At 46.6% G+C, this 26,002-nt stretch overlaps 2 protein-coding genes across 5 annotated transcripts in view; one reads left to right on the top strand and one right to left on the bottom strand.

The window, feature by feature from the left end:
• Positions 1–2,875: 2,875 nt before the first annotated feature.
• On the top strand, positions 2,876–5,898 carry NOCT (nocturnin). Its single transcript, XM_035324702.1, has 3 exons — positions 2,876–3,093; positions 3,181–3,459; positions 3,768–5,898. Exons 1-3 carry the CDS (start codon positions 3,018–3,020, stop codon positions 4,601–4,603), a joined length of 1,191 nt encoding a protein of 396 aa, XP_035180593.1. The 5' UTR covers positions 2,876–3,017; the 3' UTR covers positions 4,604–5,898.
• A 4,880-nt stretch (positions 5,899–10,778) lies between these two features.
• The window catches only part of ELF2 (E74 like ETS transcription factor 2), a 35,463-nt gene continuing 20,239 nt past the window's right edge, over positions 10,779–26,002 (bottom strand). For 3 of the 4 annotated variants that reach the window (XM_035324698.1, XM_035324701.1, XM_035324700.1), the window contains 6 exons: positions 21,063–21,176; positions 19,888–20,061; positions 17,779–17,865; positions 13,560–13,752; positions 12,828–13,181; positions 10,779–12,483 (listed from right to left, as the gene is read on the bottom strand). In XM_035324698.1, coding sequence (XP_035180589.1) covers positions 11,856–12,483; positions 12,828–13,181; positions 13,560–13,752; positions 17,779–17,865; positions 19,888–20,061; positions 21,063–21,176 — 1,550 coding nt within the window. In that variant the 3' untranslated portion in view covers positions 10,779–11,855. Of the gene's footprint in view, positions 12,484–12,827; positions 13,182–13,559; positions 13,753–17,778; positions 17,866–19,887; positions 20,062–21,062; positions 21,177–23,889; positions 23,914–26,002 lie in introns of those variants that run through there. The other variant, XM_035324699.1, reaches the window with a different exon arrangement.

Here is a 26,002-nt window from a genome sequence, read left to right as displayed (position 1 = left end):
TTACTTTTTTTTTTTTTTTTTCCCCAATTTAATCACCCGTTTGGCGTACAGAGAGCGGCACCTCGCGAGGGAGAGACGAAGTGCTGCCGGCTGGGAGCTGCAGCCCCGCAGCAGGGGGGCACAGACAGGGCCTGCCCCTCCATCCTGTAATCGTGTGGCAGCTGGGGGATAAAAGGGGATGCGTGTGCCGCCGTGGAGGAACGACAGAAGGAGAGAGACTCAAACAAAAGGAGGGAGAAGAGTCAAAAGAGAAAGAAAAGTGGCAAGGGACAGGGGTGGAATTCGGTGGTCTTTAAGGTGCCTTTCAACCCAAGCTGTTCTGTAATTCCACCCCGCTGCGAGGGGATCGAGAGCTGCCCCCGCTGCCCGAGGCCTGCACAAGTTGCCAGGGGACAGCCCCAGCGCTGTGCCAGTGTGGGGCCATCTCGCTGCCGCCCAGCAGGGCCTGAACCATTAAAAAAACGTTAAAAAAAAAAAAAAAAAAAAAAAAAGAAACACATAAAAAAAAAAAAAAGTTATTTTGTTTTTCCCCTGCTGATCAACCTGCACTCTGAGCAGGGAAGCGATGCACAACCGGCCCAGTGAGACTGCCTGCACAGCGACCACGGTGAAACCCACGGACCTTGCAGGACACAGGGGGAAATGGCTTTTTTTCTTCAAATTAAGGTGATAACACAGGTGAGCAGGTTTCCTCCAAGAGGAGAGAAAACATCGCAGCTCACAGTGGTGTGACAGTGCTTGGGTAGGATGGAGCTGCAATTTTCTACGCTTAGCAGAAAAGCCATTATTGCAGTTGCGGAAGGCTTTGGGGCAAGGTGGAAGCAGTTTGGGTCTGTGCCCATTATTGTGGTTTAACACTCACACGCGCCTGCCCTGCATGGCGCAAAGTGCAAGTGCCAGGAGGAGGAGGGAGCCCTGGGGCGGCACTAAAACGCCTCAGCTGGAACAAAAACCTGACTGTGCCAGCCCTCGGACCCAGGCAGTGCTGCAGGGGGGCTGTGCCTGGGCACCAGTGGCCAACTGGGTGGCCTCTCCCCCAGGAAGCTCCTTCAAGCCTCGCTGGAGCCACCAATGATCAACCACCCCGGTTTTGTCACGCTCGCAAGCACGTTTTCTGGTCCACGGATTCGCTCTGCACCACCCCATCACCAGGCCAGGTCACTGGGCACCACTCTTGTACCTCGGGCAAGGTCTACCCGGATGCTGGCAAAGCAGGAGGGCTCCTCAAGACACGTCTCCCTGTGCCCACACACCCCAAGAAGCCTCTTATTCAGGCCACAGACCCTCATGAGCCATCTTCATGTGCCCAGGGTTCACTGTTCTCCTTGGGGGGGGCCGGCTGCCGTCCCACACCCGGATAAGTGTGGGGAAATGGGCTCGGGCCCAGACAAGGTCCTACCCCGCCCAAGTGGGGGCTGAAGGGGTTCTCACAGGCCTGTCCCTGTTTCTGCATGAAGGACATGCTGTTCAATATTGTCCCTGGTCTGTCTGATGTGTTAAAATCACCCCAAATACCCTTTTTTTATTTTCATGCATGGGGGATTCATGCATGGCAATGGAGGGATTTGTTTTTTCCTTTAAAGTCGGGCACGCTAAGCAGAGTGATGTTCTCACACTGCATCAGGAATCAGCTTCTGACCTTGCCTTTCTCTGTAAATTGTCTTCCAGGCTCACAGCTAATGAAAGTCTATTACTGAGAGGCCACATAAATCCCCTAATATCCCTGGAACAAAGAGGGAAAATTAGAATTTCTTTTGGAGAAATAAACCAGAATATGATGAATTCAGAAAGCCCAGCTGCTCTCTGGGAAAAAAAAAAAAAAAAAAAAAAAAAAAAAATGACAGCAGTTGCTCCCAACTCAAGCACATACGTGTGAAGGGGAGAGTGGTTTGGTGGAAACGAATGAGGAAGAAAGTAGCTGGACGAGACCTGAGAGAGTCACTCAAACGGGAGAAACCAGGAGCAAAGAAAAAACCTTTTTGCATCTTGTCAGTGTGTCCTAGAATCTGTAATGCTCTGGTTGATGCTATGCAGATAGGCAGAGGAATTTGCCATAAATATGTTTTGCAGGGCACAAGATCTGTTCAAAGCACCAATGGCATTTTCCACACCCCGTGTTTGTCACAGCAAGTGGGGAGGGAGCTGCAAGTTCACCCCTGGCCCCAGTTTTTGGCTCCGCTGCTCGGGCAGCCCTCGGGTTGCGAAAGCCGGCACCGGGCACTTGCACAACCGCCGGGACAGGCGGCGCGGGCAGGGCCGGACCCTGGACAGCCGGACAGAGGGCCGGGCGGTGGGAGCTGCCCGCAGCCCTGCCTCCGGGGCACCCAACCAGGGCGGGCGGCCGAGCACACCCCCGGGCAAAGTCCAGACCCGGCTCAGGCCACCCGAGGAAGGTGCCAGCAGGAGATCGGCGTGTGGCGGGGCTGTGTCCTGGGACACGGAGGGATGGGGAAGCAATCCTTGGCCATCCCAGCTGAGGGTGATGGCTCGTGGTGGCCTCGTGGCCAGGGGAGGCTCAGGCTGGAAAGGAGGAGACAATTCTCCTCAGAGAGCGGTCAGCTGCTGGGCTGCCCAGGGAGGTGGTGGAGCCACCGTCCCTGGGGGTGTTCACGGGGAGGCTGGACGTGGTGCTTGGGGACATGGCTCAGCGGGTGACGCTGGTGGCTGGAACTGATGATCTGGGGGTGCTTTTCCAGCCCCACTGCCCACAGCAGCGCCATGCCCCCTCACGGCACCCTCATGGCGGCCTCCGGCCCCGCCCCGCCCCGCCCCGCGTGGGCACTTTAGGGAAGGGAGGGGCGAGCCGCTGCCCCCGCGTGACGTCACGCCGCGCCGCGCCTGCGTGCCCCTGCCTTATACGGCCGCGCTGCGAGCGTGTCCTCTCCCCCCCGTGACGCGCGTGGCAGCGCCCCGCCCCGGCGACGTCAGCGCGGGGCTCACCGGCGAGCCCCGGGCCGGGCGCTACCACTCCGCGGGGCGGGGAGGGGAGGACGAGCGTCGCCGGTGCCGCCGGTGCCATGTACCAGGGCCCCGCGCGCTGCCTCTGCCCGCTGCTGCGCCGCGCCGCCACCGCCCCGCCGCCGCCCCGCGCAGGTGGGCACCGGGGGGGAGCCGGGGGGACCGCGACCTGGTGAGGCACCGGGGGGTGGCGGCGGGCGTTTCACGGTCTCTCCTCCCCAGGGTGTCCCATGGGAAGCGGCGGCAGCCGGCTCTACAGCGCGCTGGCCAGGACGCTGAGCAGCGGCGGCGGCAGCGCCGTGCCCCAGCACCGGGAGTGCCCGGGGCAGCCCGAGGCGGCCCCGCCGGACCCCATAGACCCGCAGGAGCTGCTGGAGGAGTGCCAGGTGGTGCTGCGGAAGCGGCCGCCCCGCTGCCACAGGGACTTCGTGGACCTGAGGAAGAACGCGGCCGGCGGCCCCCGGCCCATCCGCGTCATGCAGTGGAACATCCTCGCCCAAGGTAGGGCTGGGGCCGGGCGCTGTGCCGAGCCCGCTCGGCCACGGGGGTGCCCAGTTCTCGAAAACAAGCGCTACCGGTCTCTGCCGGAGCCCCGAAGTCAGTACCGGGAGGTGGATCACGCAGCGGCCTCAGCTGCCGCCGTGTTCGCCGCCGAGGCGCTCCTGTACCGCGGCGTTTTTTCTGCCGCAACACTTGCTGCGGAAGCACTTGCCGCACTGTAGTGACCTGTGGGAAGAGGAGGAAGAGTCGTAAGTCTGACTTATTCTTGCTGTTGATAACTTCTTTCTTTCACCCCCCCCTAATTTCAGCCCTGGGAGAAGGCAAAGACAACTTTGTTCAGTGCCCCATGGAAGCCCTGAAGTGGGAGGAGAGGAAGTGCCTCATCCTGGAGGAAATCCTTGCGTACAAGCCCGATATCTTGTGCCTGCAAGAGGTCGACCACTACTTCGACACCTTTGAGCCACTCCTCAGCCGACTGGGCTACCAGTGCACCTTCTTCCCGAAGCCGTGGTCGCCGTGCCTGGACGTGGAGCAGAACAACGGGCCGGACGGCTGCGCCTTGTTCTTCCTCAAAGACCGCTTTGAGCTCATCAACAGCGCCAACATCCGGCTCACCGCCATGAAGCTGAAGACCAACCAAGTGGCCATCGCCCAGACGCTGAAGTGCCACGAGACTGGCAGGCTGTTCTGCATCGCCGTCACCCACCTGAAAGCCCGCACGGGCTGGGAGAGGTTTCGCTCGGCGCAAGGCTGCGACCTCCTCCAGAACCTGAAGAGCATCACCCAGGGCGCAAAGATCCCTCTGATCATCTGTGGAGACTTCAACGCGGAGCCGACCGAGGAGGTCTACAGAGAGTTTTCCAACTCCAGCCTCAACTTGAACAGCGCGTACAAGCTGCTGAGCCCCGACGGGCAGTCGGAGCCTCCGTACACCACCTGGAAGATCCGGCCCTCAGGAGAGTGCCGGCACACGCTGGATTATATCTGGTATTCCCAGCACGCCTTGAATGTGAACTCAGCCCTGGGCTTGCTGACTGAAGAGCAAATTGGGCCCAACAGGCTGCCCTCGTTCAATTACCCTTCAGATCACCTGTCCCTGGTGTGTGACTTTAGTTTTAACCAAGACCCTGACAGACTCCTATAACTTGTTGGAATGCCACCCGGTATTGCAGTGTCTTAATTCACTATTGTTTTATTTTACTGAGAACTTTGGAAGCTGTTAAGGATGAGGAAGTACTGTTGACTAAACATTCTCTCAGGCACTTGTTTGGAATTCCGCTTGCCCTTCAGAGCTCATTCATCTGTAGCCTCTGAGGGAGGAAGAAAGGAGTCGGTGTTCTCGGTGGTGGTGGTCTTGCTGTATTAGGGTTTGAAAACTGGAAGGGAAACAAGCTTTATCCTTTCACTAACCCCTGTGTCTAAGGATGTAATCCTCTAATGAATGCAGAGGCCTGAGTATTTAAATTAAAACACTTGTGTATGTAGAACAACTTGCCCTGACAGCATGCTAATTTTGTTTATGTTAGGCTTGTGCCAGTACCAAAGGGAACAAGGCTCGACTTCCCAGTCAGATTCTCTGTTGCAGTACAAAGGAAGGTTAATGCAGTTCAGACACGAACAAATCTGAGAGTGTATTAGTGCAGTCTTCTGATTTTTACATGACTTAAGACTGTGAATAGATGATAGCACAGTGTAAGGGAGGCCCCCTCCAGTAGGAGCAAGTGAGGAAGCAGAGGCTAACTGCTGTGTGTCACACAGTAACAGCCTCACCTCTCCAAAGGAGCATGCACGTGTCCATTACACACAGAGGGCCTGTAGCTAAACACAGTAACTGGCAGCTTTCTCCCTTCGGTACTTCCCTCCAGAGGGCATGCCTAACCACAGAGTATTCTCGTCTGCTTCAAGCATTACTTTTTTAAATGGTTTAAAGTTGTAGTCTCGTCATCTTTGCAGTTTCAGTAAAGGGCCAGCCTTTGTGTTGAAAGACTTCTTTTATTTATCTTCAGAATCTAAAGCTACACTGGAACCTCATTAGAAGATAAAACATATTTATTGAGGGAATGTGGTGATCCTGTGCCTGACTTGAAATCAGACAGTGGCAGCGTTCAGGAGCACGTGCAGGTCCTCTTTCTGTGGCCCAGGGAACCTAGCTCAGTGCCCAGACCATGACAGAGGTGAGGTTGTGTGGTAACTCCTGTGCGTGGAGTGGTGCTCAGTGGTATGATGTGGGTATTGCGTATATGGATTGCAAACATGCCTCTGTGCCAGAAAAGGGCAGAAAAGGTAAAAGAGAGACCAATAGCTGGAGTTGGGCTGACGTTTAGATAGTTTGGAGAGACTAGGCAGAACAAATAAAGCGGTACTTCCATGTAAAGTAAATCCCACAGTGACTTAAATGTTCTGGGTGTTTATTAATAAAAGTCCATGGGGAAAAAAAAAGTAATGTCTCTACTGCCATCTTTTTTTCAGTTCCCTATCGTAAATGGGTGATCTCAACTAGTAACTTTCCTAGCCTCAAGTCAGTAGCGATGCCACGGCTTCCAGACCTACTTCCCCAACCCTGTGGTCCTAATCTTACAAATTGCCACAACTGCTCTGCTTTCATGGCAAGTGTTGTTTCCCAAACTCACGTACCCACACTTCACAGCAGGTCTGTAGGGAAGGGTGTTACCTGTAGAGAAGTTAAGCCGATCTCTCCCCTAGCTAATGATGAAGCCTAGACCTTACATTACTGCGAGTATTCCTCTTTCAACAGCTGTCTGCAGCCACAACCCTGGCCAGCACCCATCTCAGAACTGCACAGCAGGGTGCAAGGATTCCTCCCTGAGGGGGCTGCCAAGCACAGCACGGCTGACTCCTCGCACCAGGCAGCTCTGTCACTTAACTTTTAAAACATCATCTGAAGAGCAAGAGAAGACAGGTACCTGCTTTCCACAGCCTGTAAGTTACTGTACTTGTGTTCCATACTGGTATGAAAATCACAAACATCCCTTCCAGGTAAACTCAGGTGCTGGGTTGCACAGCTGTAACGCATGGTGTGTGTTGCTAACCCTGGGCAGGATGAAGGCGATGATTGCTTCCAAGCAGAGGAGCCTGAGCCCCCTCTAACCAGCCTGGGATGCAGGACTCCTGTAGCAACTATGGGTCTGAAACTCCCCGGACAGGAAGGATTTTGCAACCAAGGCAGCCAAATGCCTTAGTATTTCCTCCAGGCAGCTGTGACATAGCAAGTACTACCTGCCAGGGCCTCCTTCAGCTGTGCTTTAAAGGTGAGCAGATCTTTGTTGTGTCCCTGAACACTGTAAGTGGCTGCTCTGGGGGAGATCATGGCCAGAGATTCAGATTCCAGTGTTAGTAACCAGATTACACAATGCCACCTTTCAACCACAAAACCAATTTCTAATTTCTATTTTTCCTTTTGCCTAAGCAGCTCCATTTCCTGAAGGCTATCCAAGACTGCTCACCCGTGTGGTGCTGCCTCGCCTCGCCCAGGGCAGGCAGCCCTGGTACGGGTTACAGCAGGCTTTGTGTACCAGCCGGAGCCAAGCTGCAGCACCAACACCCCTCCCAGAGGGGGACGGAGGGTATTTGGTAGCTGGGTGATTCTTACGCCACTTTACTCGGACCCTGGTTTTAAACAGTAATTGTGTGGGGACACAGAGCGTGATTTCTAGGATCACTGCAGAGCCTTTCTAAAGTAAAACGGGCTGGGACTCTTATTTCGCCCCAGATGCTCGACAGTAAGTGTCCCCTGCTTCATGTCCTTACAGGGCAATTTTGAAGGGGTGCAGGGACGGGGGGGATGTGAAAATCACACATCCCTGCTAGAACACAGCAGTGGATGCTTTCTGATACATTTTAATGGAAGGCAGACAGGACTCAGAAATTAACTGATTTCCTGGTCAGTTTCAGCCTTTTTCCAGTACTTGCTATAAAATGTGCTTTTGCAGATGGACTGTTTTGGAAAGCTTAAGTGAAATATTGCCCTTGCTTTTGTTTTACTCACCAAGAGGCAGGCCTGCAGCAGTGAAATGCTTTTGCCTGCTATAAATATCAGTACAGTAAATATTTTTCACAGGAAGGAGGAGGAAGGTTTTTAATTATTTCTGTGTAGCAGTATGACTCCTGCAATAAAAATTTCTTCAAAGCCCTTCTTGTAGCTGCCTGCCTTATAAGCACACCAAGGCTAGAAGTCTCAACAGATCCCTTGCTCTAACCTTGAATAAAAGCTGCATTGGCTTTAGCAGTGTCAGTTTTTCCCCTGCCCTCAAGCTAGCCGAGGGAAGAAGTGACCCACTTAGTTAATTTGCTGAAAGGCAGAAGCTGCTGCAAGCTTATTAAAACGCTAGCTGTCTTGGATAACAATTAGATCAGAAGTAGGTACTGTCACTTGCATCTTTCCCATTTAATAAGCTTAATACCTACTATTTGATGTCTCTACAAGGCAGACATCGAATTTAGCTTGTTCTGGCTGTGAGCATCTTCCTGCACAACTGAGATCCCCGCTGCATGTGTCACAGTACAAGCTGAGGCTTCAGGCACCCCGCCACTTCCCCATCAAGTGCCTGACCACCTCTGGCTCACTGATCCGCAATCAGCTCAGATGTAATTCTCCAAAGTCCAAAAGTTGATTAAATCAATTAGTGGAGGACCCCGAAGAGCTAAGCCTTCCCCAGCAGCATGCTTTACTCAGCTCAGCGGAGTTGTGTCAAGGCACACTGAAACACTCGGGATGCCAGCTGAAGTTTTTGCCAAAAAAAGAATTTTGGTTACAGGTAGGAACCTTGCTTTTCTGAAACTCAGCTGTAGAAATCCTCAGGGAGAGGCTGAATGCCTCTTGTGTCATCTTGGTAATGAGACGTGCTTACAATTCTGGAGAATAACTCATCTCAGATTAACTTAGAGGAACCACACACACACAAGCAATGCTTGTCTGCACTTAAGCAAACACATTGAAATCACTGCCTGTGAAAGGCTGTCTGTATTTATATGTAGCAGCTAAATATTAAAAAAGAGAGAAGAGTACAGAGGCATACAGGGAAAGGTTAACAAAAAGGGGCTCTGCTGTTTGAAGCCTGGCTAAGTACCCCTTCCATCTCAGTTACAACACATCTTCATACAGATCAATATTCCCACAGCACTTAACACACATCTGATAAACATCCTCGGGCATCTGGTACACGTGTCTGCTGCTCACTGCGTGGCCAGGGGAGAGAGCCAAAGGACCGCCACCAGACGTAGCACAGGCAGTAGCTGCAGCGCCTCAGGGCACAGCTGCGGGCAGGCAGCAGAGACCTGCTCCTCCATTCCTTTCATTCCTGTCATTACACAACAAAGTCCTGGATCTAACTTAAGAGAAGGAGGTCGTCAGCTGGAAATCCTTTCCAGGAAGACACTTTGGCCCCAGCTGACCTCCAGCGTATCTAATTTAGGTGTGGGAAAGGTCTTAACTGCAAATACTCCAGTGATATACATTTCATGCGGTGAGATACAGCGTCTTTTACATAAGATCAAGTAACAGCCATTTAAAAATGGATTTCTTACAGAAAAGAAAAATGTGGGTTTAAGAATACTATTAATTTTCTCCTTGTTGTCTTCTAGATCCTATCTGTTCTACCTCCACAGCACGCCTCATTGCCTGCCTGCCTCTCTTTGTACCGCTCCATTTCCCTTTGTCCAGAAGAGTTGTCTCACAAACCTCCAAACTACCCATTGCCCAGCTTCCCCCTACTTCCCTTTCCAACCTACCTTTTTCTTGACAGCACAAATCCTCTTCCTTCTTGTACACTTCCTCCTGTGAAAGTCTTTGTCCTCTACTCCCAGGCTCGGAAACACAGTTCATCTCTAACAACCTTTGCTTCCTTGGATTAACTGCTGATGGAAGTGATTGCTGCCATCTACACTAAACTCGGTTTCCTGCTTCAGGTTGTTCATTTGTTCTTAAACTCCGCTTCCCTGCTTAGAGTACAGAAAAAAAATCCTTTCTTTATAGGCCTCTGAAGTTCCCCACACGCTGGTTTGGCTGTATGGAGCTGTCCCCACATTTCTCACCATTCCAAGGGAAGAATGGAGCTTACTGCTAGGACTCTGCAGGTAACTCCTTCTTCAGCATTAAAAGTTAACATGAAAAAATAAACTCTAGTGCAACTATTTAATACTGGCCTCCTTTATCACTCACTACTCAAGACCTCAGTTCTGGATTTCTGTTAAAACTGCTCCTCCAGGCACCAAGTACCTAAGTGGTCGCTTAGACTTTTATGACTTTGAGATTACCTGTGTCCCTGCTGAAAAGGCTTTCCAGAGCATCTCGCTAGGAACTAGGGGTTCCTCTGGGCACCTGGCACAAGGTGAAGTGACGCTTCTGTACTGCCTGCTGTCAGACCCTCACGTGGATCCTCATGGAAACAGGGTAAGCTGCCATGCACCTATTTTAAGCAACGCTCTTGCACATGGGCTGTAACTACCGAGCAATTCATGAACTGTGTGTTCTCACCCGAACTTACCCTACGGTGATGTATCTTGATACCCATAGCCTAAGTGCAACGATAAATGTAAACTCTTTTTAGATCCTTACTTCATTCAGAGAGGAAGAAAAATACTATCTAAAATCATTTACTTGCGTAGAAGCTGAAATATTTACGGTTGGAGATGTCAAAGATAACTGCATCAAAAGGAGCAGCAGCGCAACTTCTTACTTCTCCTTTCTCACAGTTTCTACCTACCACTACTTTCTACTTGCCTCAGTGAGATCAGAGAGATTAGTACACTCGAGTAGCTGGGTCTGCTCACTCCCACCTTTACTTTGCAGTGCAGCCTTAGGAAATTAAGGTGTAGCTGGAGGAATATTAAGTAGTTCACAGAGCTCTCAAAGTTATTGATTCTCAGAGTCGTTTAAGCAAACCCTGTTTTCTTTGCATTAAAGCAACTGGGAGTGCACATAAAGTTATCGCCTGTCAGCTGGAGGGCAGTAACTTCTAAAGCTACTGAAGTAGCACCTGCAAGTACTCATGTGATTAGCCACAATGCAAGAGCATTGAGTATGCTCACCCACCTCAAAAAGCATAAGAGAACTAGACCCCTGTCAGAAGTTACCTCACCAACTACTGCAAGCTTCTCAGATACTTCCGTGAAAAATATTTCAGTGTACTGTGTGGGAGAGCTGGTCAGCCATCCGGAGTATGGGAGTACTGGGGGGGGTTCCAAATTTCCACGCTATGTCAGCTATCTTAGGCTGAATGCCTAGAAGATTTCAAATAAGCAGAAAAGAAGGTTAAGAGATGAAATGAAAATATTAAAAATAAAAAGCAGACCAAACACACTTAAATTTAATTTCTATATTTCATTAAAACCTACTTGAATACACTTTGAAACAAGAGTACAACAAAATAGAATATACTTCAAATGTTGAATATACAAACTATTATAGTTCATTCTGAACACTGGTACTTCCCTCTTTAACTAAAAAAAATTTACAGGTTTAGAACTACCTGACAAAAGCTCATGCTGGATGTGACCTTTCAAGTGACAGAGTAGAGCTGAAACTGAAATGTATGCACAGATGTCAAGGCTAAGTGAGAGACACAGGCATATTACAGCAAAAGGCCAAAAGCCTGCTGCCATTTTGTCCACAATTAAGAAATTTAGACAGACTTTAACTACCATACAAAATATGTTACATGTAATTCTATAACAATACTGTGCTAGGTACAAGATTCTTTAAAAATTTGTTTTTAATAAAAAAGCTTTACACAAACAAGCCATTAGCTTATTTCAAGAAAGATAACTGAAAATCAGTCTAAGGCTTTCGTTTTAAATCTGCTTAAGCTATGATACAAAAATCCCTCTAGGTTTCTGTCTTCTTTTAGAAGCTCTTAAATCTCGTCTTATATTTCACATTCTACAATACCTAGTAGCAGAGTTTTTCACATAGCACCAGTTGAGTACTGTGGGCACACAGTAGTGATTGCTGGTTTGCATATAAAATGCACCGAATTTGCCATTTTTAACAATGAGACTTTCCTCTCCCCCTGAAAGCTAAAAACCAAGGCAAACCTCTCACACAGCTCTTTTTTAGTGTTCCAGCTCTTAGTGTAACTTGATAACGTAGTGAACTGTTTGGTCCCTTTTCAGTCTCTCTATCATTCCTTCTCCATAGGGTTCAGCCGTTTCCCAACTGGAAGAGGCAGTTTCTGTCAGCATAGCAATGTGGTTCAATTCCCACTGAAACACGGGAAAATATATATATATTTTTTTTCCAGTAAGTCTTCAACATACGAATGTTTATTTAACAGTTCAAAACTCTCCTTTTCAACTTGGTGATCGCGTCCACTTCCCTCCCCCAATTATGTCAGTATAACCAAAAGAGTAACAGTCTAGAAGTCCACGCAACCTGTTCTTCATTTCTCACACGTCATGATTCCTTCTGTTTTCACTGTTACAGGAAGGGCAATAGCTGAGGGCGTACTAACTACTACTACGTGGGTTACAGTCTTGCTTCCGTCTGCTGGCTTCTCTTCTTGTACAAGCTGCAGCGTTTTCACTTCCCGTTCCTGTTTTATAGCCGCTGTGTCTGATTTAACCTCTGGATTTTTTATAACCGCGCTTATGACCCTGGGAGGAGTCTGGCCGGATGCCTGCTGAGCAGGCACCGATAGTCTCATTACTGGTGTTCCGTGAGCTATAGACACTGGGGTTAGTGCTCTCACAGCCAGCGGGGTTCCAACGATGTTAATACTTCCTGACCCTGTCAGGCCCGTTTTTGTTTGTAACTGACACTGTGCGAGTTGCGTGGCAGGGATTGTAATGATTTTGGCAGGCTGCATTGTGATTTTGTCTCCGTTTTCAGCAGAGGTTGGCATCACAGTAGGGATTGTCTGGATTACTACCTTTGGAGTTGTTGCTGTTGTTGGACTCGTGTTGGTTATTAATGGCGACCCTGCATTTACTGACTGTACTGCCACAGTTGAAATTTTCTGTCCCAGAGAGGTCATTACAACAGGCACTTGCATTGCCACCCGTACAGTCCTGCAAAATAAAGACGTGTGTTTAAGCCAAAACGCTGGGTACTACTCATAGAGCTGAAAACAGGGATACACAAATCCAGAATATGCAGGCTTTTAATTGGTTCTTAAAAACTTCTGTGCATCCATTCCCCCTACATCATTTTAAAATATGCTTGAGGGCAAGCACATTGACAGTCAGCTCTGATCTCAAACTACTTTCACAGTATTTACCATATTCCGGTGCTGCTTGCGAATCAGAAAACAATTCCAGCATTTATAGGATAAAAACAAAACCTAAGGAACAATTTCCCAGCCAAGAGTCCTTGCCATTAGCAAATGGCAAGCCCAAGCCACAGCAATACAAACCTGGGAGCTGTCGTTGCTGGGACAGTAGTGGTTGTAGTTGAGGGATGAGATGATGATGTATCATGCACTGGTGAGGCAATATTCACAACTCTGGTGACTGCTTTTTCTGTTCTGGTACAGGTTAACTGAGACGAATTTTTCCCTCCACGTGCAGAAGTTGCTGCTTTTAAAAGGTTTTCTGCAGATAAAGACACTCTCTCCAATGACTTTTCATCTGTAGGCATTGACAAATCTTCATTGCAGGATTCATTTTTGTCATCATCTATGACAACTATATTTTTTGGCATCTCCTTAAACTGGTAAACAAGCCTCTGTCCCTCAACTTTTGCCAGGATTCCTCTTTGATAGTAATATCTGCAAGAGAAGTACAATTTAGTAGTACCGTGGCAGATTTTAAAGAAAAGCTCATTCTGTGCTAACAGGTAAACATTCACAGCAATACCTAACATGCAAGAAGGTACAGAAGGAAGTTGGCAGGCAATACTGACATAATATCTGAAGGATCTAGCTAAAAAAAATAAAATAAAATAAAATAAAAAATGACCTCTTATACAAACTTCAGAATTTAAATTGCAAGTTAACTGGTAACACAAAATGCAGTATGATCTGCGAGACTGCTGCTTTTTAAACAGACAAGCCAGCAAGAGGACAAAAATCTTAAACTTTTCAGACTTTGCATTATTGCTATAGGCAAAATTATAGTAGTAAACCTAAACATATAGGAGATTTTACCTCAAAGCTCTCCCCATAGTCTCATAGTTCATGTCAGGTTTGTTTTTGTGTTTTCCCCATAGTTTGGAGACAGCTTTTGAGTCCACAAGTTTAAAGATTCCCTTCTCTCGCTGAGTCCACTTAATGTACCGTGGACAAGTATTTTTGTCCTGGAGAAGGTCCAGGAGAAACTCCCATAAGTACGTTGTATTACCTATAATGAGAAAACATTTGAATATTAGAAATCCACTTTTAAAGACAACAGAGAATTCTCCATATATAGGTAACTCTGAATGACCTAAACTGCAAGCGAATGCTACACAGAGAATAGTACGTAATGTAACCTGCAAGCGTTCATTCAGTCTGTTTAGTAAAGCTTCCATAAATATTTACATTCTGAAAGGAGCTAATCCAAGTCATCTGCTATATAAGCACAGGAACCTCTTCAATTCAGCACACATTCTCAGTTCCTGAGGGAAAAAAAAGGCGAGAGAGTGCTCCAAGTCACTAGAACCTACAGCTGCTCAGCAGAGAGGAAGAGAGCTCGTAATTTTCTTCTATTTTCTTAAGCAGGGAATGGAAATACCAGTGCATTTTACGATGCTGAAGGATGGACAGGAAGATATAAATAAATCTATTTTTAAAAAGGCACACAACCTTCAATAATAAACCATCTCAAATAACCTCCTGCCCAGGATCCTCCTGCTTTCTTGTTCGGGACATCAGCACTGAAGGAGCTCTCACAACTGTTGCTGACAGCCCCACGTTCTGTCCTAAATCTACCTCGCAGAGCGACCAGTGCCCTGCTAGGTGTAAAGCCCGTCCAACTCCCCACAAGTATTCGTATGGCTGAAGTGCCACAGACCTTTCTGTAATTTGGGGAGTACAGCATGAAGTCAGCCTACAGAAGAAGAAACAAACATACTTCTTAAGTATTATAGGGGTGTACAATTTCCACTGGAGAAGCCCCAAAACGGAGTTCAGGAAGATGCCTATCAGAAAGGGTTAAGGACCACTGTTGCAGACTCCAAGTAATTAGCTCTCTTTGAAAAACCTCAAAGGAGAAAAAAATCTAATTTCCATCTTCTGGATGACCACCTCAGAGACAGACAATAAAGGTACTTTATTAAGTGCTCCAATAAACAGCAAGTGCTGAGTCAAGAGCTACCAAAATCCAGCTTCTGCTGGATTTCAGAGACGTCCGAATAGGATCTATATGAGAAAAAGAATAAAGAAGAAAACTCCAGAATCCTGGAAACATCCTGGCTAAACTTAATGCTCTATTTTAGGCACGGGAAGGACAATTTTGACAAACTGCATATAACAAATGACCAGTAAGCTCTCACACCAGGAAGACTTTTACTAGAGAAAAAATATTAACTTGCAGCATGTTCCTTGGAATCAATCCTTTATTCTCCCCCTTTTAGCTCCTCAGAAATAGAATTTCTGGGTTCACCAACAAATCCTGTAGAGGTCTGCAATAGTTTCTTTGTAGAAACAAAAGTGGGCTTCAGCATTAGGAAGCAAACATGAACTTCAAGAGAAATCATCCTTGAAGTGCCTAATTTTTCTGCTGGAACAGTGCTGCTGACTCAACAGTTTTTTTCTTTTCCCTCAATACTCGTTACTGACCTAAGTAATTTCTTTCCACAGGAAGGCTGTGGAATAGTTACACTACCCAGAAGCACTCTGCTATGCCAGTAAGTTCCAGCAATACCACAGGCATCCTGCTCTGCCAACTGTAGCTGCAATGCATTTAACACAAAAGCTAATTTTAGAAATGTTTAATACAATTTTGAAGCATTTTTCAAATCCTTTTTCCTTAGAACAATTATTTCCCTAATACTATGACTCCAAGCCTACAAACCCCTAAGGAAGAGGAAGACGTGGCTGCAGAACATCTAATCTGAGCAAGTTTACATTTGGGCCACTCTTAAGCATCTGGAAGCCCAGCCCGCTAGATGCAAACATGTACTGCACGTGGCTAGGGACACAAGTCTCCTGTAAGAGCACGCAGTTCTCACCTCCACTCCTAGGAGGTCCCCAGCTCACCAATACTAAAAGCCGGCACTGAGCCAGACGCGATTATTACCTGTCTTCCCTAGCTTTGTATAGAGCAGATTTTGCACAGTGAAAGACATTTTTGTGGCTGGCTGATCATTCCAACTGCCAGCTATTTAAGAAAGTCAGCCATAGTCTCAAAATAGAAGGATTAATAGCCAGAAAGTATGTGAATAACACAAGGCATCGTGTGCATCAACAAACTGTCACATTTGTACACCAGCATCTACGAGGGGAGACTCAAGGCCTGTTTTGCTTCCTCCAACAGAAGGAAAAAATCTTCTGCAGCTTTATGCTATCTACCTACACTTTAAAAAGCGTATTTAAGCAAAGGAAAAAACAAAATAAGGAAAGAGAAATTAGACCTAAACTGCCAATCCTGTAAGTGAGGACAAATAATAGTACTTTTATCCCACTATATAAATAGTCTCCAGTTCCTCCTGTACAATAAAGTGAAGGGGACAATTAAATCATATTTACAGTTGCTTCACTTCGCACCAGAGAGCATCAGGAATGCACACAGGAAGGAGTACCTACAGACAACAAGAGATCCCCTTTCCAACTGGGCACAACCAGCTGTCCTCCTCCTCCTCGACTTAACTCTGTTGACAGTAATCAGCACTAGGAATAATTCCTGTTTTTCCAAAAATACGCTACGTGTAAAATAGCCTACATTTGCAAGTAATTATTTTGAAATAAGTAGGAAAAAAAAAAAAGTAACAAAATATTTTGCAGGGCATCAAGCTAGTCTACATTAAAAAAGCAAATGTATTTTATGCCAGCTCTAGCGTAAAATGAGAATGGAATGAGAACAACATACATAAATGGGAATGGAGTAAGAACAACATACATTACGAGGGTCCACAGAAATTTATCAAAAAGTAGGCACATCTCCCACTTCATAAAATGGAACAGCTAGAGAAAGAAATCACCAGTAGAAACAAAGACTGGAAGGGACAGAAACACAGGCCTCCTTTCTCAAAGTAATTTGTGCAGCAAACTAGGAACCAAGCAGTTCACAAGTACTCTTCAAATAATAGAAAGTTCTAATAGCAAAATCAGAATTGCAAAGAAAGCTTTAAGATTACTAACAAAAATAAAAATATATGAAAATAAAAATCAAAGTATGTGCTTTTAAGCACAGCAAATGTAAGGATCTGTGCCCTTCATTAAGGTCCACTGCTACAGCCAAGACCAAAGACAGCAACAGTGAGCAATGCAGAGAAGTTTAACTACTTTCTGCACTGGTTTTCATGAGCTAGCGTCCGTTCTTCCTTAGCCTGCTCCCAAGCATGACAACTCAGGAGCTGCACCCAGATAAGGAATTATGTGAACAGCAGAGATGATGCTCTCAAAGAAATCTCTATCTATATCCACCTATATATATATAACTCCCGTACTGACAGCTGCACAGTCCTTCAGCTAGTATGCTGCTTCTGAAAACCACTAAAATTCGTTTGTCCTAGCCGCAGCAAAATCTCAAAGCAGCATTTAGTGGGAAGCAGATCCATCTTCTTCACCTATAGCCAGGGTAAGAGCTGATACACTGTACCGCAACTGAGAAGTAACCCGTGAGCAGGTGCATCGGCCTGTCTGACCGCTGGGCAAAGAGCGGGGACTTGCACACCACAAAAGGAATCGTCATGAAAAACATTAAAAACATGTGTCCCTTCTGCACTAAACCCCTCACTCAACCAGTAGAGAAGCATATCATCATTTGTTTTTCCCCTTAAGCCTATCCGAATCTATTAGTCAAGCAACATATTCCCAGCTGAAGTTTGTGAATCAATTAAGAACACATTTCCAACCCTCAGCGTTACAAAGGCCCATTAGCTGCTTCTGCTGGAGAACAAGCCTTTCAGTGGCAGCTTAACAAATTACGTGCCTAGCAACAAGGCAACGCAAACCACAAAAGACAACACGAGGCAATAAATGCAAAGCAAATGAAAATTCACAAAGCCTATTAACTGTACAGTGTACTAAGGGCATTTATAAAGCAGTTGTGCACATCCTTGTACTACATCTTGTACAAACAACTTCAGAGACATCAAATGAAGTTAAAACTCTAATGAAGTCAGTGCAAACTCAGTCAGCAAACTTCAAGATCTCTGTTTTCCCTACGACATACAATACTTATAAACTTCATAATCTTAAAGACTTAATAAATGGAAAACTATACCTTTGCCTTCTCTAGGCTTCTTCTTGATACCTAGATCTGGAGAGCCATCTGAAATAGCCGACTGTTGGGTCTTCGGTTTACGGCCAGCTGCACACAAAACACGGAAAAAAAAAGGATTGATCATATGCAGAATAAAATTATTTTATCGTTTGACTTTGCTGAAAAAGCAGTTTGTGCATTTTTTATGCTATTTCCTTGCTACAGCTATGTACAAATTTACATTCTTAGATTACTAGTACTGCACATCCAATTTAATACAGTGTTTGTTTGCTTATTTCATAGGCAGATTTAACTCAATTTCAGCTGATGTAATAATGGCAGGTAAGGTACGCACCAAACATATGAAGTAAATCTTCAATGTACTTGCATGTCTTTAGTCCAGCGTCTGTTTTACCCTGAAACCTACGATTCTTCCTTCTGCTTTGTTTCCGACATTCTAGTGCGCGTGCTGACCAAAGCATCAGTTTTCCTAAGAAATTTGTACAGCTGAAACCATAAGCACTTCCTTCCACTTTGCATCTCTCCGTTAAAAGCTATGGACAAGCTTCTGCTCGGTGTGGGAGTTGTGCCATGGAGGATTTGCATCCAGCAGAGCATTAAGGCAGTGACAGCCCCCACAGCAGCCTCCGTGGTGCCGGGAGCTCTGGGCAGTGCTGGACACCTACCTGCACCCGTGCCGGGCTGCCCCAGCGCTCAGCAGGCTGGCAGGGCTCCCACACACTGCCTCCTGCCCTCAGCACACCGCTCCGAGGCGGCTTAGCGGGGGACTCCTCAGCAGGCGGCAGGCTTAGAGCTGCCTGTGTTCCTGTGCCAGGGAAATCCTCTGCCAGCAAGGCCTGCGGCTTCTTCATCTTTTTACACTCCGATGACCTTTTTACTCGAGGTAAACAGGCCCATGCAGGGAAGAGGATCGTACCTCAGGGCAGCAGACTGTAAACAGCGCAAGCTTCTGCCTTCAGTTCAAGGGAAGCAGCAGCGATTCTCTCCTCCCTCGGGCACACAAGCATTAACTTTTGCTGATCGACAATATTCTTCACTAAACACTGACTTCAACATGAATTAATTATGAAGACAGAACTTATAGCTCTGTAACTACAGCTGAATGACCTTACACATATTAAGAGCTGGGATTTAGACCCTGTAATAGGAAAAGATACTTACAAAATACCGTTCAGAAAGTTTCTAAACTTTCTGAGCAAAGCTGCATAACTTCATCTGCCCAGTAATGACCATTCAAACAGACAGTGAAACATAAACATGTGGTTTAAATCCAATGTACAGCTACAAAAAAGCATTAATTGTTTTATTGCTTATGTGATTTAATGTTGTCTGCTCTGTGCATGTGTTTTCACCAGATCTCAGGCTTGCAGATCTCAGGTTTATACCACTTTATCATGACACTGCATTTTTTTCCCTGATCTAGAAGCAAATCTTAGCACGTCTGTGTCTGGAAGCCCTAATAAAACCATTCCTGTGGTTAAGTGATTTATACTGGTGACTGTAAGAAAACTTCTAGTCTAGAGACAAACCTTATCAGGTGCCAACCCTTCAGAGCAATCTCATTTGGCAGCTGAATGCTCGGACCTCATCTACTGTTCTGATGAGTCTCTCCTCCAAGCAATGCCAATTAGGCTAAAAAACTTCTCTTACCAGGAAGATCTTGTACTGATTTTGTAAACAAATTTATGTTTTTTGAAGTTAGCATTTTCCCTGCTATTTCATTGGAAGATCCCCAAGACCACCTGCTCTCCAAATATATCCATATTTCAGAGAACCAACAGTTACCCACTCAAATCCACTTTTAATCCTTCTTCACCCTTCCTTCACTCCGTAAACCTCGCTTAAAAAAAAAAAAAAAACACAATAAAATAGGAAAAGACATTCTCTTCCTTAATAGTTTGGTGAAATATATTTTCTTGCTACTTTTTGTTGCTCTCACAGGCTTATTCTCTAGGAATTCACATTTCAGACTTCAATCTGAATATATGATCAGAGAAATCAGATAATCTAACCTACCTACACCCATATCGACTGCATCATCTAAGGCTGTGCATGTAACAAATAATTTTTAAGACTGTTAAGACTGCTGCTATGAAGAGCCATACGCACCTTTTTTCTTTTTCATCGGTTCATGGATATCAGGGGATGTTGGAACTGGAGACGCTTCCATTGGTTCAGACTCCTCCGTTGATACCTCCACCACAGTTTCTGTGATTACATCAGGCCTCATGGCTGCGTGGATAAATTCTGGGGTTGACACACAAGGAGGGACAAAAACTTCCACTGCAAATTGAAAAAAAAAGAGAATACCTGATAGTTTTTACCCAATAATTTTAATGTATCTTCTATGAAATTTATTTTTTTAAAAAGCATGTAGAGTAGTATAGCAAGATTCAATTCCAACAAACTGTCATGTAGAAAATCAATCTCCAAAACATGCACACCTGCGAGTACTGTTAGGCATAAGACAAGTATTAGCAGAGAAATAGTGTTTAGAACTAAACTCAGCTTTAAATGAAACAAATTAGAACTCAGTCTCTGATCCTTAGCAAATTAAGGACTGGACCGGACTGCATGTCAATCTCCATTTCCTATTCTGTAGCTCTGGGGTTTCAGTTTGACCATTATTTCATCCAACATATATTAAATAACTTCAGAAGGAACATCAAGCTAAAGGAATCATCAAAATTAACTTTTGTTTTTTTAAACTGATAATGCTTTGAAGCATACTGTATTCAGATAGTTTTTCTAAAACAGAAGAACAGATGAAAATTATTTCCCCTTAAAGTGACTCTATTTTAGCAATGTAAAATATCATGTTCACAGAATCACAGAATGGCTGAGGTTGGAAGGGACCTCTGAGGTTGCCTGGTCCAACCCCCTGCTCAAGCAGGGACACCCAGAGCCAAGTGCCCAAGCAGCTTTTAAAGATCTCTGAGGAGGGAGGCTACACAACCTCTCTGGGCAGCCTATGCCAGTACTCACCCACACAACAGAGAAGTGTTTTCTGATATTCAGATGGAAAATTTGTTTTAAATGTGTCGCTATTCCCGTATCGGTACCCAAGAACCTCCCTCAGGTAAATGATACCACCTGGAAGTATGCTTGTTACAGGATGAAGAAATTGTGGAAAAACTCAAAATAAATCGCTAATATTGAAATGAGCAAGAAAATGTCTTAAGCAGTATACAAGTCTTTATAGAAGCAGGTTTCCCAACTTGGTTGTTTTACTAGCAGGTGAGAAAAATAAACCCCTCCCTGGGCAGGACCTGTGGCTGACGTACCAGGACTCCTGGCATCTCTCAGGCAGGTAGGAGACTCCATATGAAGCAAGGCCTCTGCGGCTTCAATTGTCTTATCTGTGCAGTGTACATTGCTTCCATGAACTGACGCTTCCACTGTAAAAGGAAAAAAAAGGTGTAATGAGACCAGATTACTCACAGAAGTCTACAGGTATTGCTGTACAACCACGCTATTCAATCTTAAACACAGATCCCCAAATTGTCAGGTGTCTTTGCACCTTGCTGCTGACAGAAATGTTCAGGGAAGACATGACACAAGTAACCGACAAGCACCAACACTGGCACTTCTTAGATAAGATTTCTGGTTCACAGCCAGCTCCCCGTTTCTATCAGGAGCTCAGGAGCTTGCAGAAACAAACTTTGGGGATTTCCCTCCTACCTCTGATTTAACCAGAATACACCAGATTGTAATGAGGATGGTTGTAAACAGCAGAGGAAGAAAGGAATCCCATCTCCAGCTACTATCCCATTAAAATATAAAGGTCACTTCTCTCCCAGTTTTCAGTCTATTTGAATAAAAAAACATACATATAAATACACAGTGAGCTTACAAAACAGTTATATTCAGTTTTGTGTCCTGATGTTAAGAATATCTGTAAGTTGGGTTTAACAGGGTTAAAAAAAAATACAAATTATTCAAACACTATGAGAGTGGTTTTTTAAGCAACAGGGGAAAAGGGTAAAAGTACCTTTTTTCAAGTTCTGAAAGTTTATGAAAACTAAGTGATTAATCAAAGCTAATTTGAAGTAACTTGAAGAGGACGCATTTAAACTCCGATGCAGGCAGACTGCCAGAGCTGGGCACAAAGAAAATGAACAGGCTTCTCAGGGGGGCTCCGATCCCCGTCGGGCCGGCTCCTCACCTCGGGGCGGTGTGGGGAAGCAGGACCCCGAAGACAGCACCTGGCACAGGGTGCCGCAGCCCAAGGTATGCGTCCTGCTGCCGCCCCGCTGCCGCTGCGTTCCCAAGCCTTGTAAGGCAATCTGCCTGCTGCCGCCGGGCCGCTCTATCTTTAGCCCCAGCAGGGTCACCTATCTCCGGCGTCCGAGAGGGAAAGGGGATTCGGCACTGGCTCTCCGTGACAGCTCCAGGGCACCTATCCTGTTACTGAAAACGTCTGAGAAACAACTGGTGTCTGTTCAGGGGAAGCAGGGCCACACTCCTGGCATCGCTTCTGCCTTAGGGAAGCACTAGAGACACACACGGATTTGTGCAGGCACACGTGGGGAAAAGACCCAGCATATTCCGCTTTAAAAGCAAGGACTGAAAAGCTGGAAAACCCACTAGCCAGCAGAGCAAAAACATAACGGGACCAAATCCTGGAAGAGAGACATAAATGCAAAATACCGAGTGAAGGAAACGTCTGAACCATCGCAGCCACCCACCGAGGCTTCTGCCACAGCCCTGTCCCCAAAGCTTTTTAGGGGGCTTTATCTTTTGGAACAGCAGGCGCCTGATGAGGCTGAGTTCCAACAACAAAAGCCTACCCCAAGGGTACAGCTAACCCTGCCAACAGGAAGGGTCCTTATTACCCACACTGATCAAGGGGCAGGGCAGTGCAGCTCCTGATCCCTTTCCCCGCAGGCCCTGAGTGCTCTCAGTGTCTCTCTCCCCGGGATACAGATGAGGGGTGTCCCAGGCCAGGCACTGAGCACCTGCAGGAAGCCCTCAGCCTGCAGTTTTCTTTCTGAGGTGGCCTGGTCTCACACAAATGGGTGACTTGGTTTCCCCTCACCTGCCGGACAAAACTTTGCCCTGCTGTTCAGAACCCAGCAGTTACACCTGTATCAATTCCCCACCAGCACCAGAATCAGGAATTCCCAGTCAGCATTTAGCTTATTATTAATCTACAGCATGGAAAAAATGATTTAAAGCAGGTCGACGAAGCTTTTCCACCACCCGCTCCCCCAGCAAGAATTTCCTTTTCCGTTCCTGCTGGTTACCGCGTGGGTAAGGGGCAGCTTCTGTGCACACACCGGGTGCTGAACCCGCAGGGCTTCACACAGCTGACACACGGCAGCAGCAAGGCAGCGTGCTGAATCAGCTTACCCAGGTCAGCTATTCCCAACTGCTTATAAGCATACCACGTTTTTCAGCTTTTACCCAAAGCTGCGAGGTATTTCCTACAGGTAACATCTACAAGCTGCACCACAACTAAGAGGTGCTCGGCACAGAGCAGGAGCAAGGCGATAAAGGTAGCTTTAATTCTTCTTTGTACTTTTCCAATATTATCCCTACTTGATTAGGGGCTAGACCACAAGGAAAGGAGATGCAAGCCCCACAATACTGGGGACCAAGGCTGCAATTGCATAGCAAGAAAGCCAGGGAGCAAAGGAGCCACCCCACCTTTGCCCTCAGTAGCCATCCCATTTCCAATAAAAACAGCACTACCTGACTGTCAAAAACCCCTGACACTGGAAATCGCAAACTTCACAGGTGTTTTCTCAGCATAAGTTACTCAGGTCTACATGGAAATTGCCATCTAAAGCATATCAAGCAAAAAATAGTAACGCTTCTGCCTGTGGCTGGAACAGAACACATGCTGGCTGGCTGTCACGGCAGCTAACAAATTAACGGCGCCAAAAGCCATCTTCAAAAACGCCCAACAAAATAAGCACTATCATCAAGCTCGAAGTCTTCTGAGCTTGCTAGGTTCTCTTTTAGCCAGCCCACGGTTTTGGGCTCAGAAGCATTTGTATACCCAGGGAGTTTTATGATAGTTTTCAGGTGTGATGAGGCAACGTTACTGCACCAACACGCTTGGAAAAGCAACGTGTCACATCTCAATGCAAGTTTTAAATAAAGTGCCTTTTTGCCACTCTAGAAAGTGTCTAATAGATGGGAGCAAGTCCAAACACTCCATCAGGAGGTAAAAAATCCAGCTAGAAAAGATACACCAAAGATGAAGTGAGGGAAGAGGTTCACAGAGAGTGGATGGGACAGGCAAAAGCCAAGAGGCTGTTCCTGAAGATGACCAGATAAAGCATGCTCAACTCACCAACACGTGTCACAAGGCTTGGTAGTACTTCTCATGAGAAGGACGGGGGAGAAAACAACCCAGAGAAGCAGGGTTCCTCAGTAAAAAGCCAACTTTGATGAAAAGGCACCACCGCAGAAAACCACTGGCAGTTATTTACCATGCAGTACCTTTCAAGCTCCCGTAGCTTGTGCTAAGACAAGCACTGCTCCACAGCAACCCTCATCTGCTCTCAGTGCCTCCAAGGCTGTGGCACACGAGCACAGTAATGTCGAGGCAGAAGGTTTTCCAACCGAAGAAGAACACGCGTGACCACTGCTTCGAAAAACGTCTGAGTCACCAATTTCCTATTTCATTTGTAACATGATATGGTACCGCTGGGCAGGCATAAAAGACTCCCAGAGCTAAAATAAACTGTATGGCTTGAACAAATCCCTTAACATTTAGCTCTACTACTTTATACACTCATTTCAGGAAGAACACCACTTGCCCAAATCAAGCAAAGCTGTTCACTGGGCAGGAAGGACCTTTTCCAAACCTTGCTAACCAAGTACCAGATGAACTGATGCTTGCTGATCTTCAGAGCTGGCAGGGCCATGTTCACTTTCCATTCCTTTAAACCCCATCTCATCTCTCTACTTCTATGAAGCAGTCTGATGCTACAGCGCTTATTAAAGTAGTCTGTTAAAAAAGGTTTTCTGGTCTGTTTTCAGAAGAAAACCAAGAATCTTTATATACAGATCTATGTGTCTACTGGAGAAGAAGCACTTGTGTTTTTTAGAAAGGGAAGTTCTCAGGGCTAGTTGACGTCTATCTCCAGTTGTTGAGCTAATGTCTTCCAGCTCCACTTCCATCCCTCTAAGCAAATAGCATGCACTGTAGATTATTCGAGCCTCTCAACAGCTGTTACAAAATACCAAACTTGGTAATTAAGTCTGACAAGGCTGTCCTTTAGCTTTACACAACAAAATACTGCCAACACTCCAGTTCAGTAACAATGTTCCCAGTTTTAACACAAAAAAAAAGAGTAACAAAAGGAATTAAAGCAAGTGATAAAAAAAATAATGGGCTGCAATTTTCAAAATGGTACTTTGTGGAATTGTGGTACAGCTCCCCTCTCTGTATCCGAAGAGCTATCAATGCCTGCATTTACAAGGTCGACATTTAACTCTAGCACTGGTTTACAAAGGCTTATCCGTTAAAGCTATCAGGCGCTGGCGCGGTGCTGTGATGAAGAAATCACAGTTCTGAGCACGGAGCTCAGTCAAGAGTAACTACAGGTACACTGACAGGCTCCAGTGAAGCTTACTGGCCTTCTCATGCTTGTTTTATCTCAGCATTAGAATGACCATAGCAAACAATAGTGTAAAGGAGTAACTGTTTAACCGGCGTTTTAATAAAAATAAAAAAGTGTTGAGTGCCCGTACAGCTGATACCCAGAAATCTGCGTGTGCAACACTTGATTGGGAAAGAGGGCCCTGCTCATCTTATGGCAGGCATACCTTCATAAACTGGAGCGCAATTCCTTGCTTTTGTGAGCATTTTGAATCGCTTTGGTCTGCCTTTGTTAGTTCAAAAGACTAACTTTCAGCTGCACGCGGTTGAAGCGCAGCGACTAACGCCCTGCATAGCGGTACGGAACGAAGTGCGCAGCGGTCTCCAAGCACCTGGATCCCGGCTGGGAGAACTGCTAACCGCGAGCCCAGGCTCCCCTCCCTCGGGTCACGGCGGAGGTGCTCCCAAACGAGCAGTTCGGCTGACCCGAGCGGTAGCCCAGCTCCCCGCGGCAGCACGCTGCGGCCGCAGGGCAGTGCCCACGTGCGGGCGGTCCGGATCGGCGCGGCGCCACTTCCGTGTTTACACGGCGCTGCCCCCGGCCCCGCGCGCGCGCCCCGCCAGCGCCCCGGGCGGCCGCCGCTCCGCCGCCCGCCGCGCTCCCATTGG

This window comes from Oxyura jamaicensis, chromosome 4 (assembly GCF_011077185.1).
Source record: "Oxyura jamaicensis isolate SHBP4307 breed ruddy duck chromosome 4, BPBGC_Ojam_1.0, whole genome shotgun sequence".
Classification (NCBI taxonomy): domain Eukaryota; kingdom Metazoa; phylum Chordata; class Aves; order Anseriformes; family Anatidae; genus Oxyura; species Oxyura jamaicensis.
Note: the sequence above shows the minus strand (reverse complement) of the source record. Positions and strands in the feature narration are given on the sequence as shown.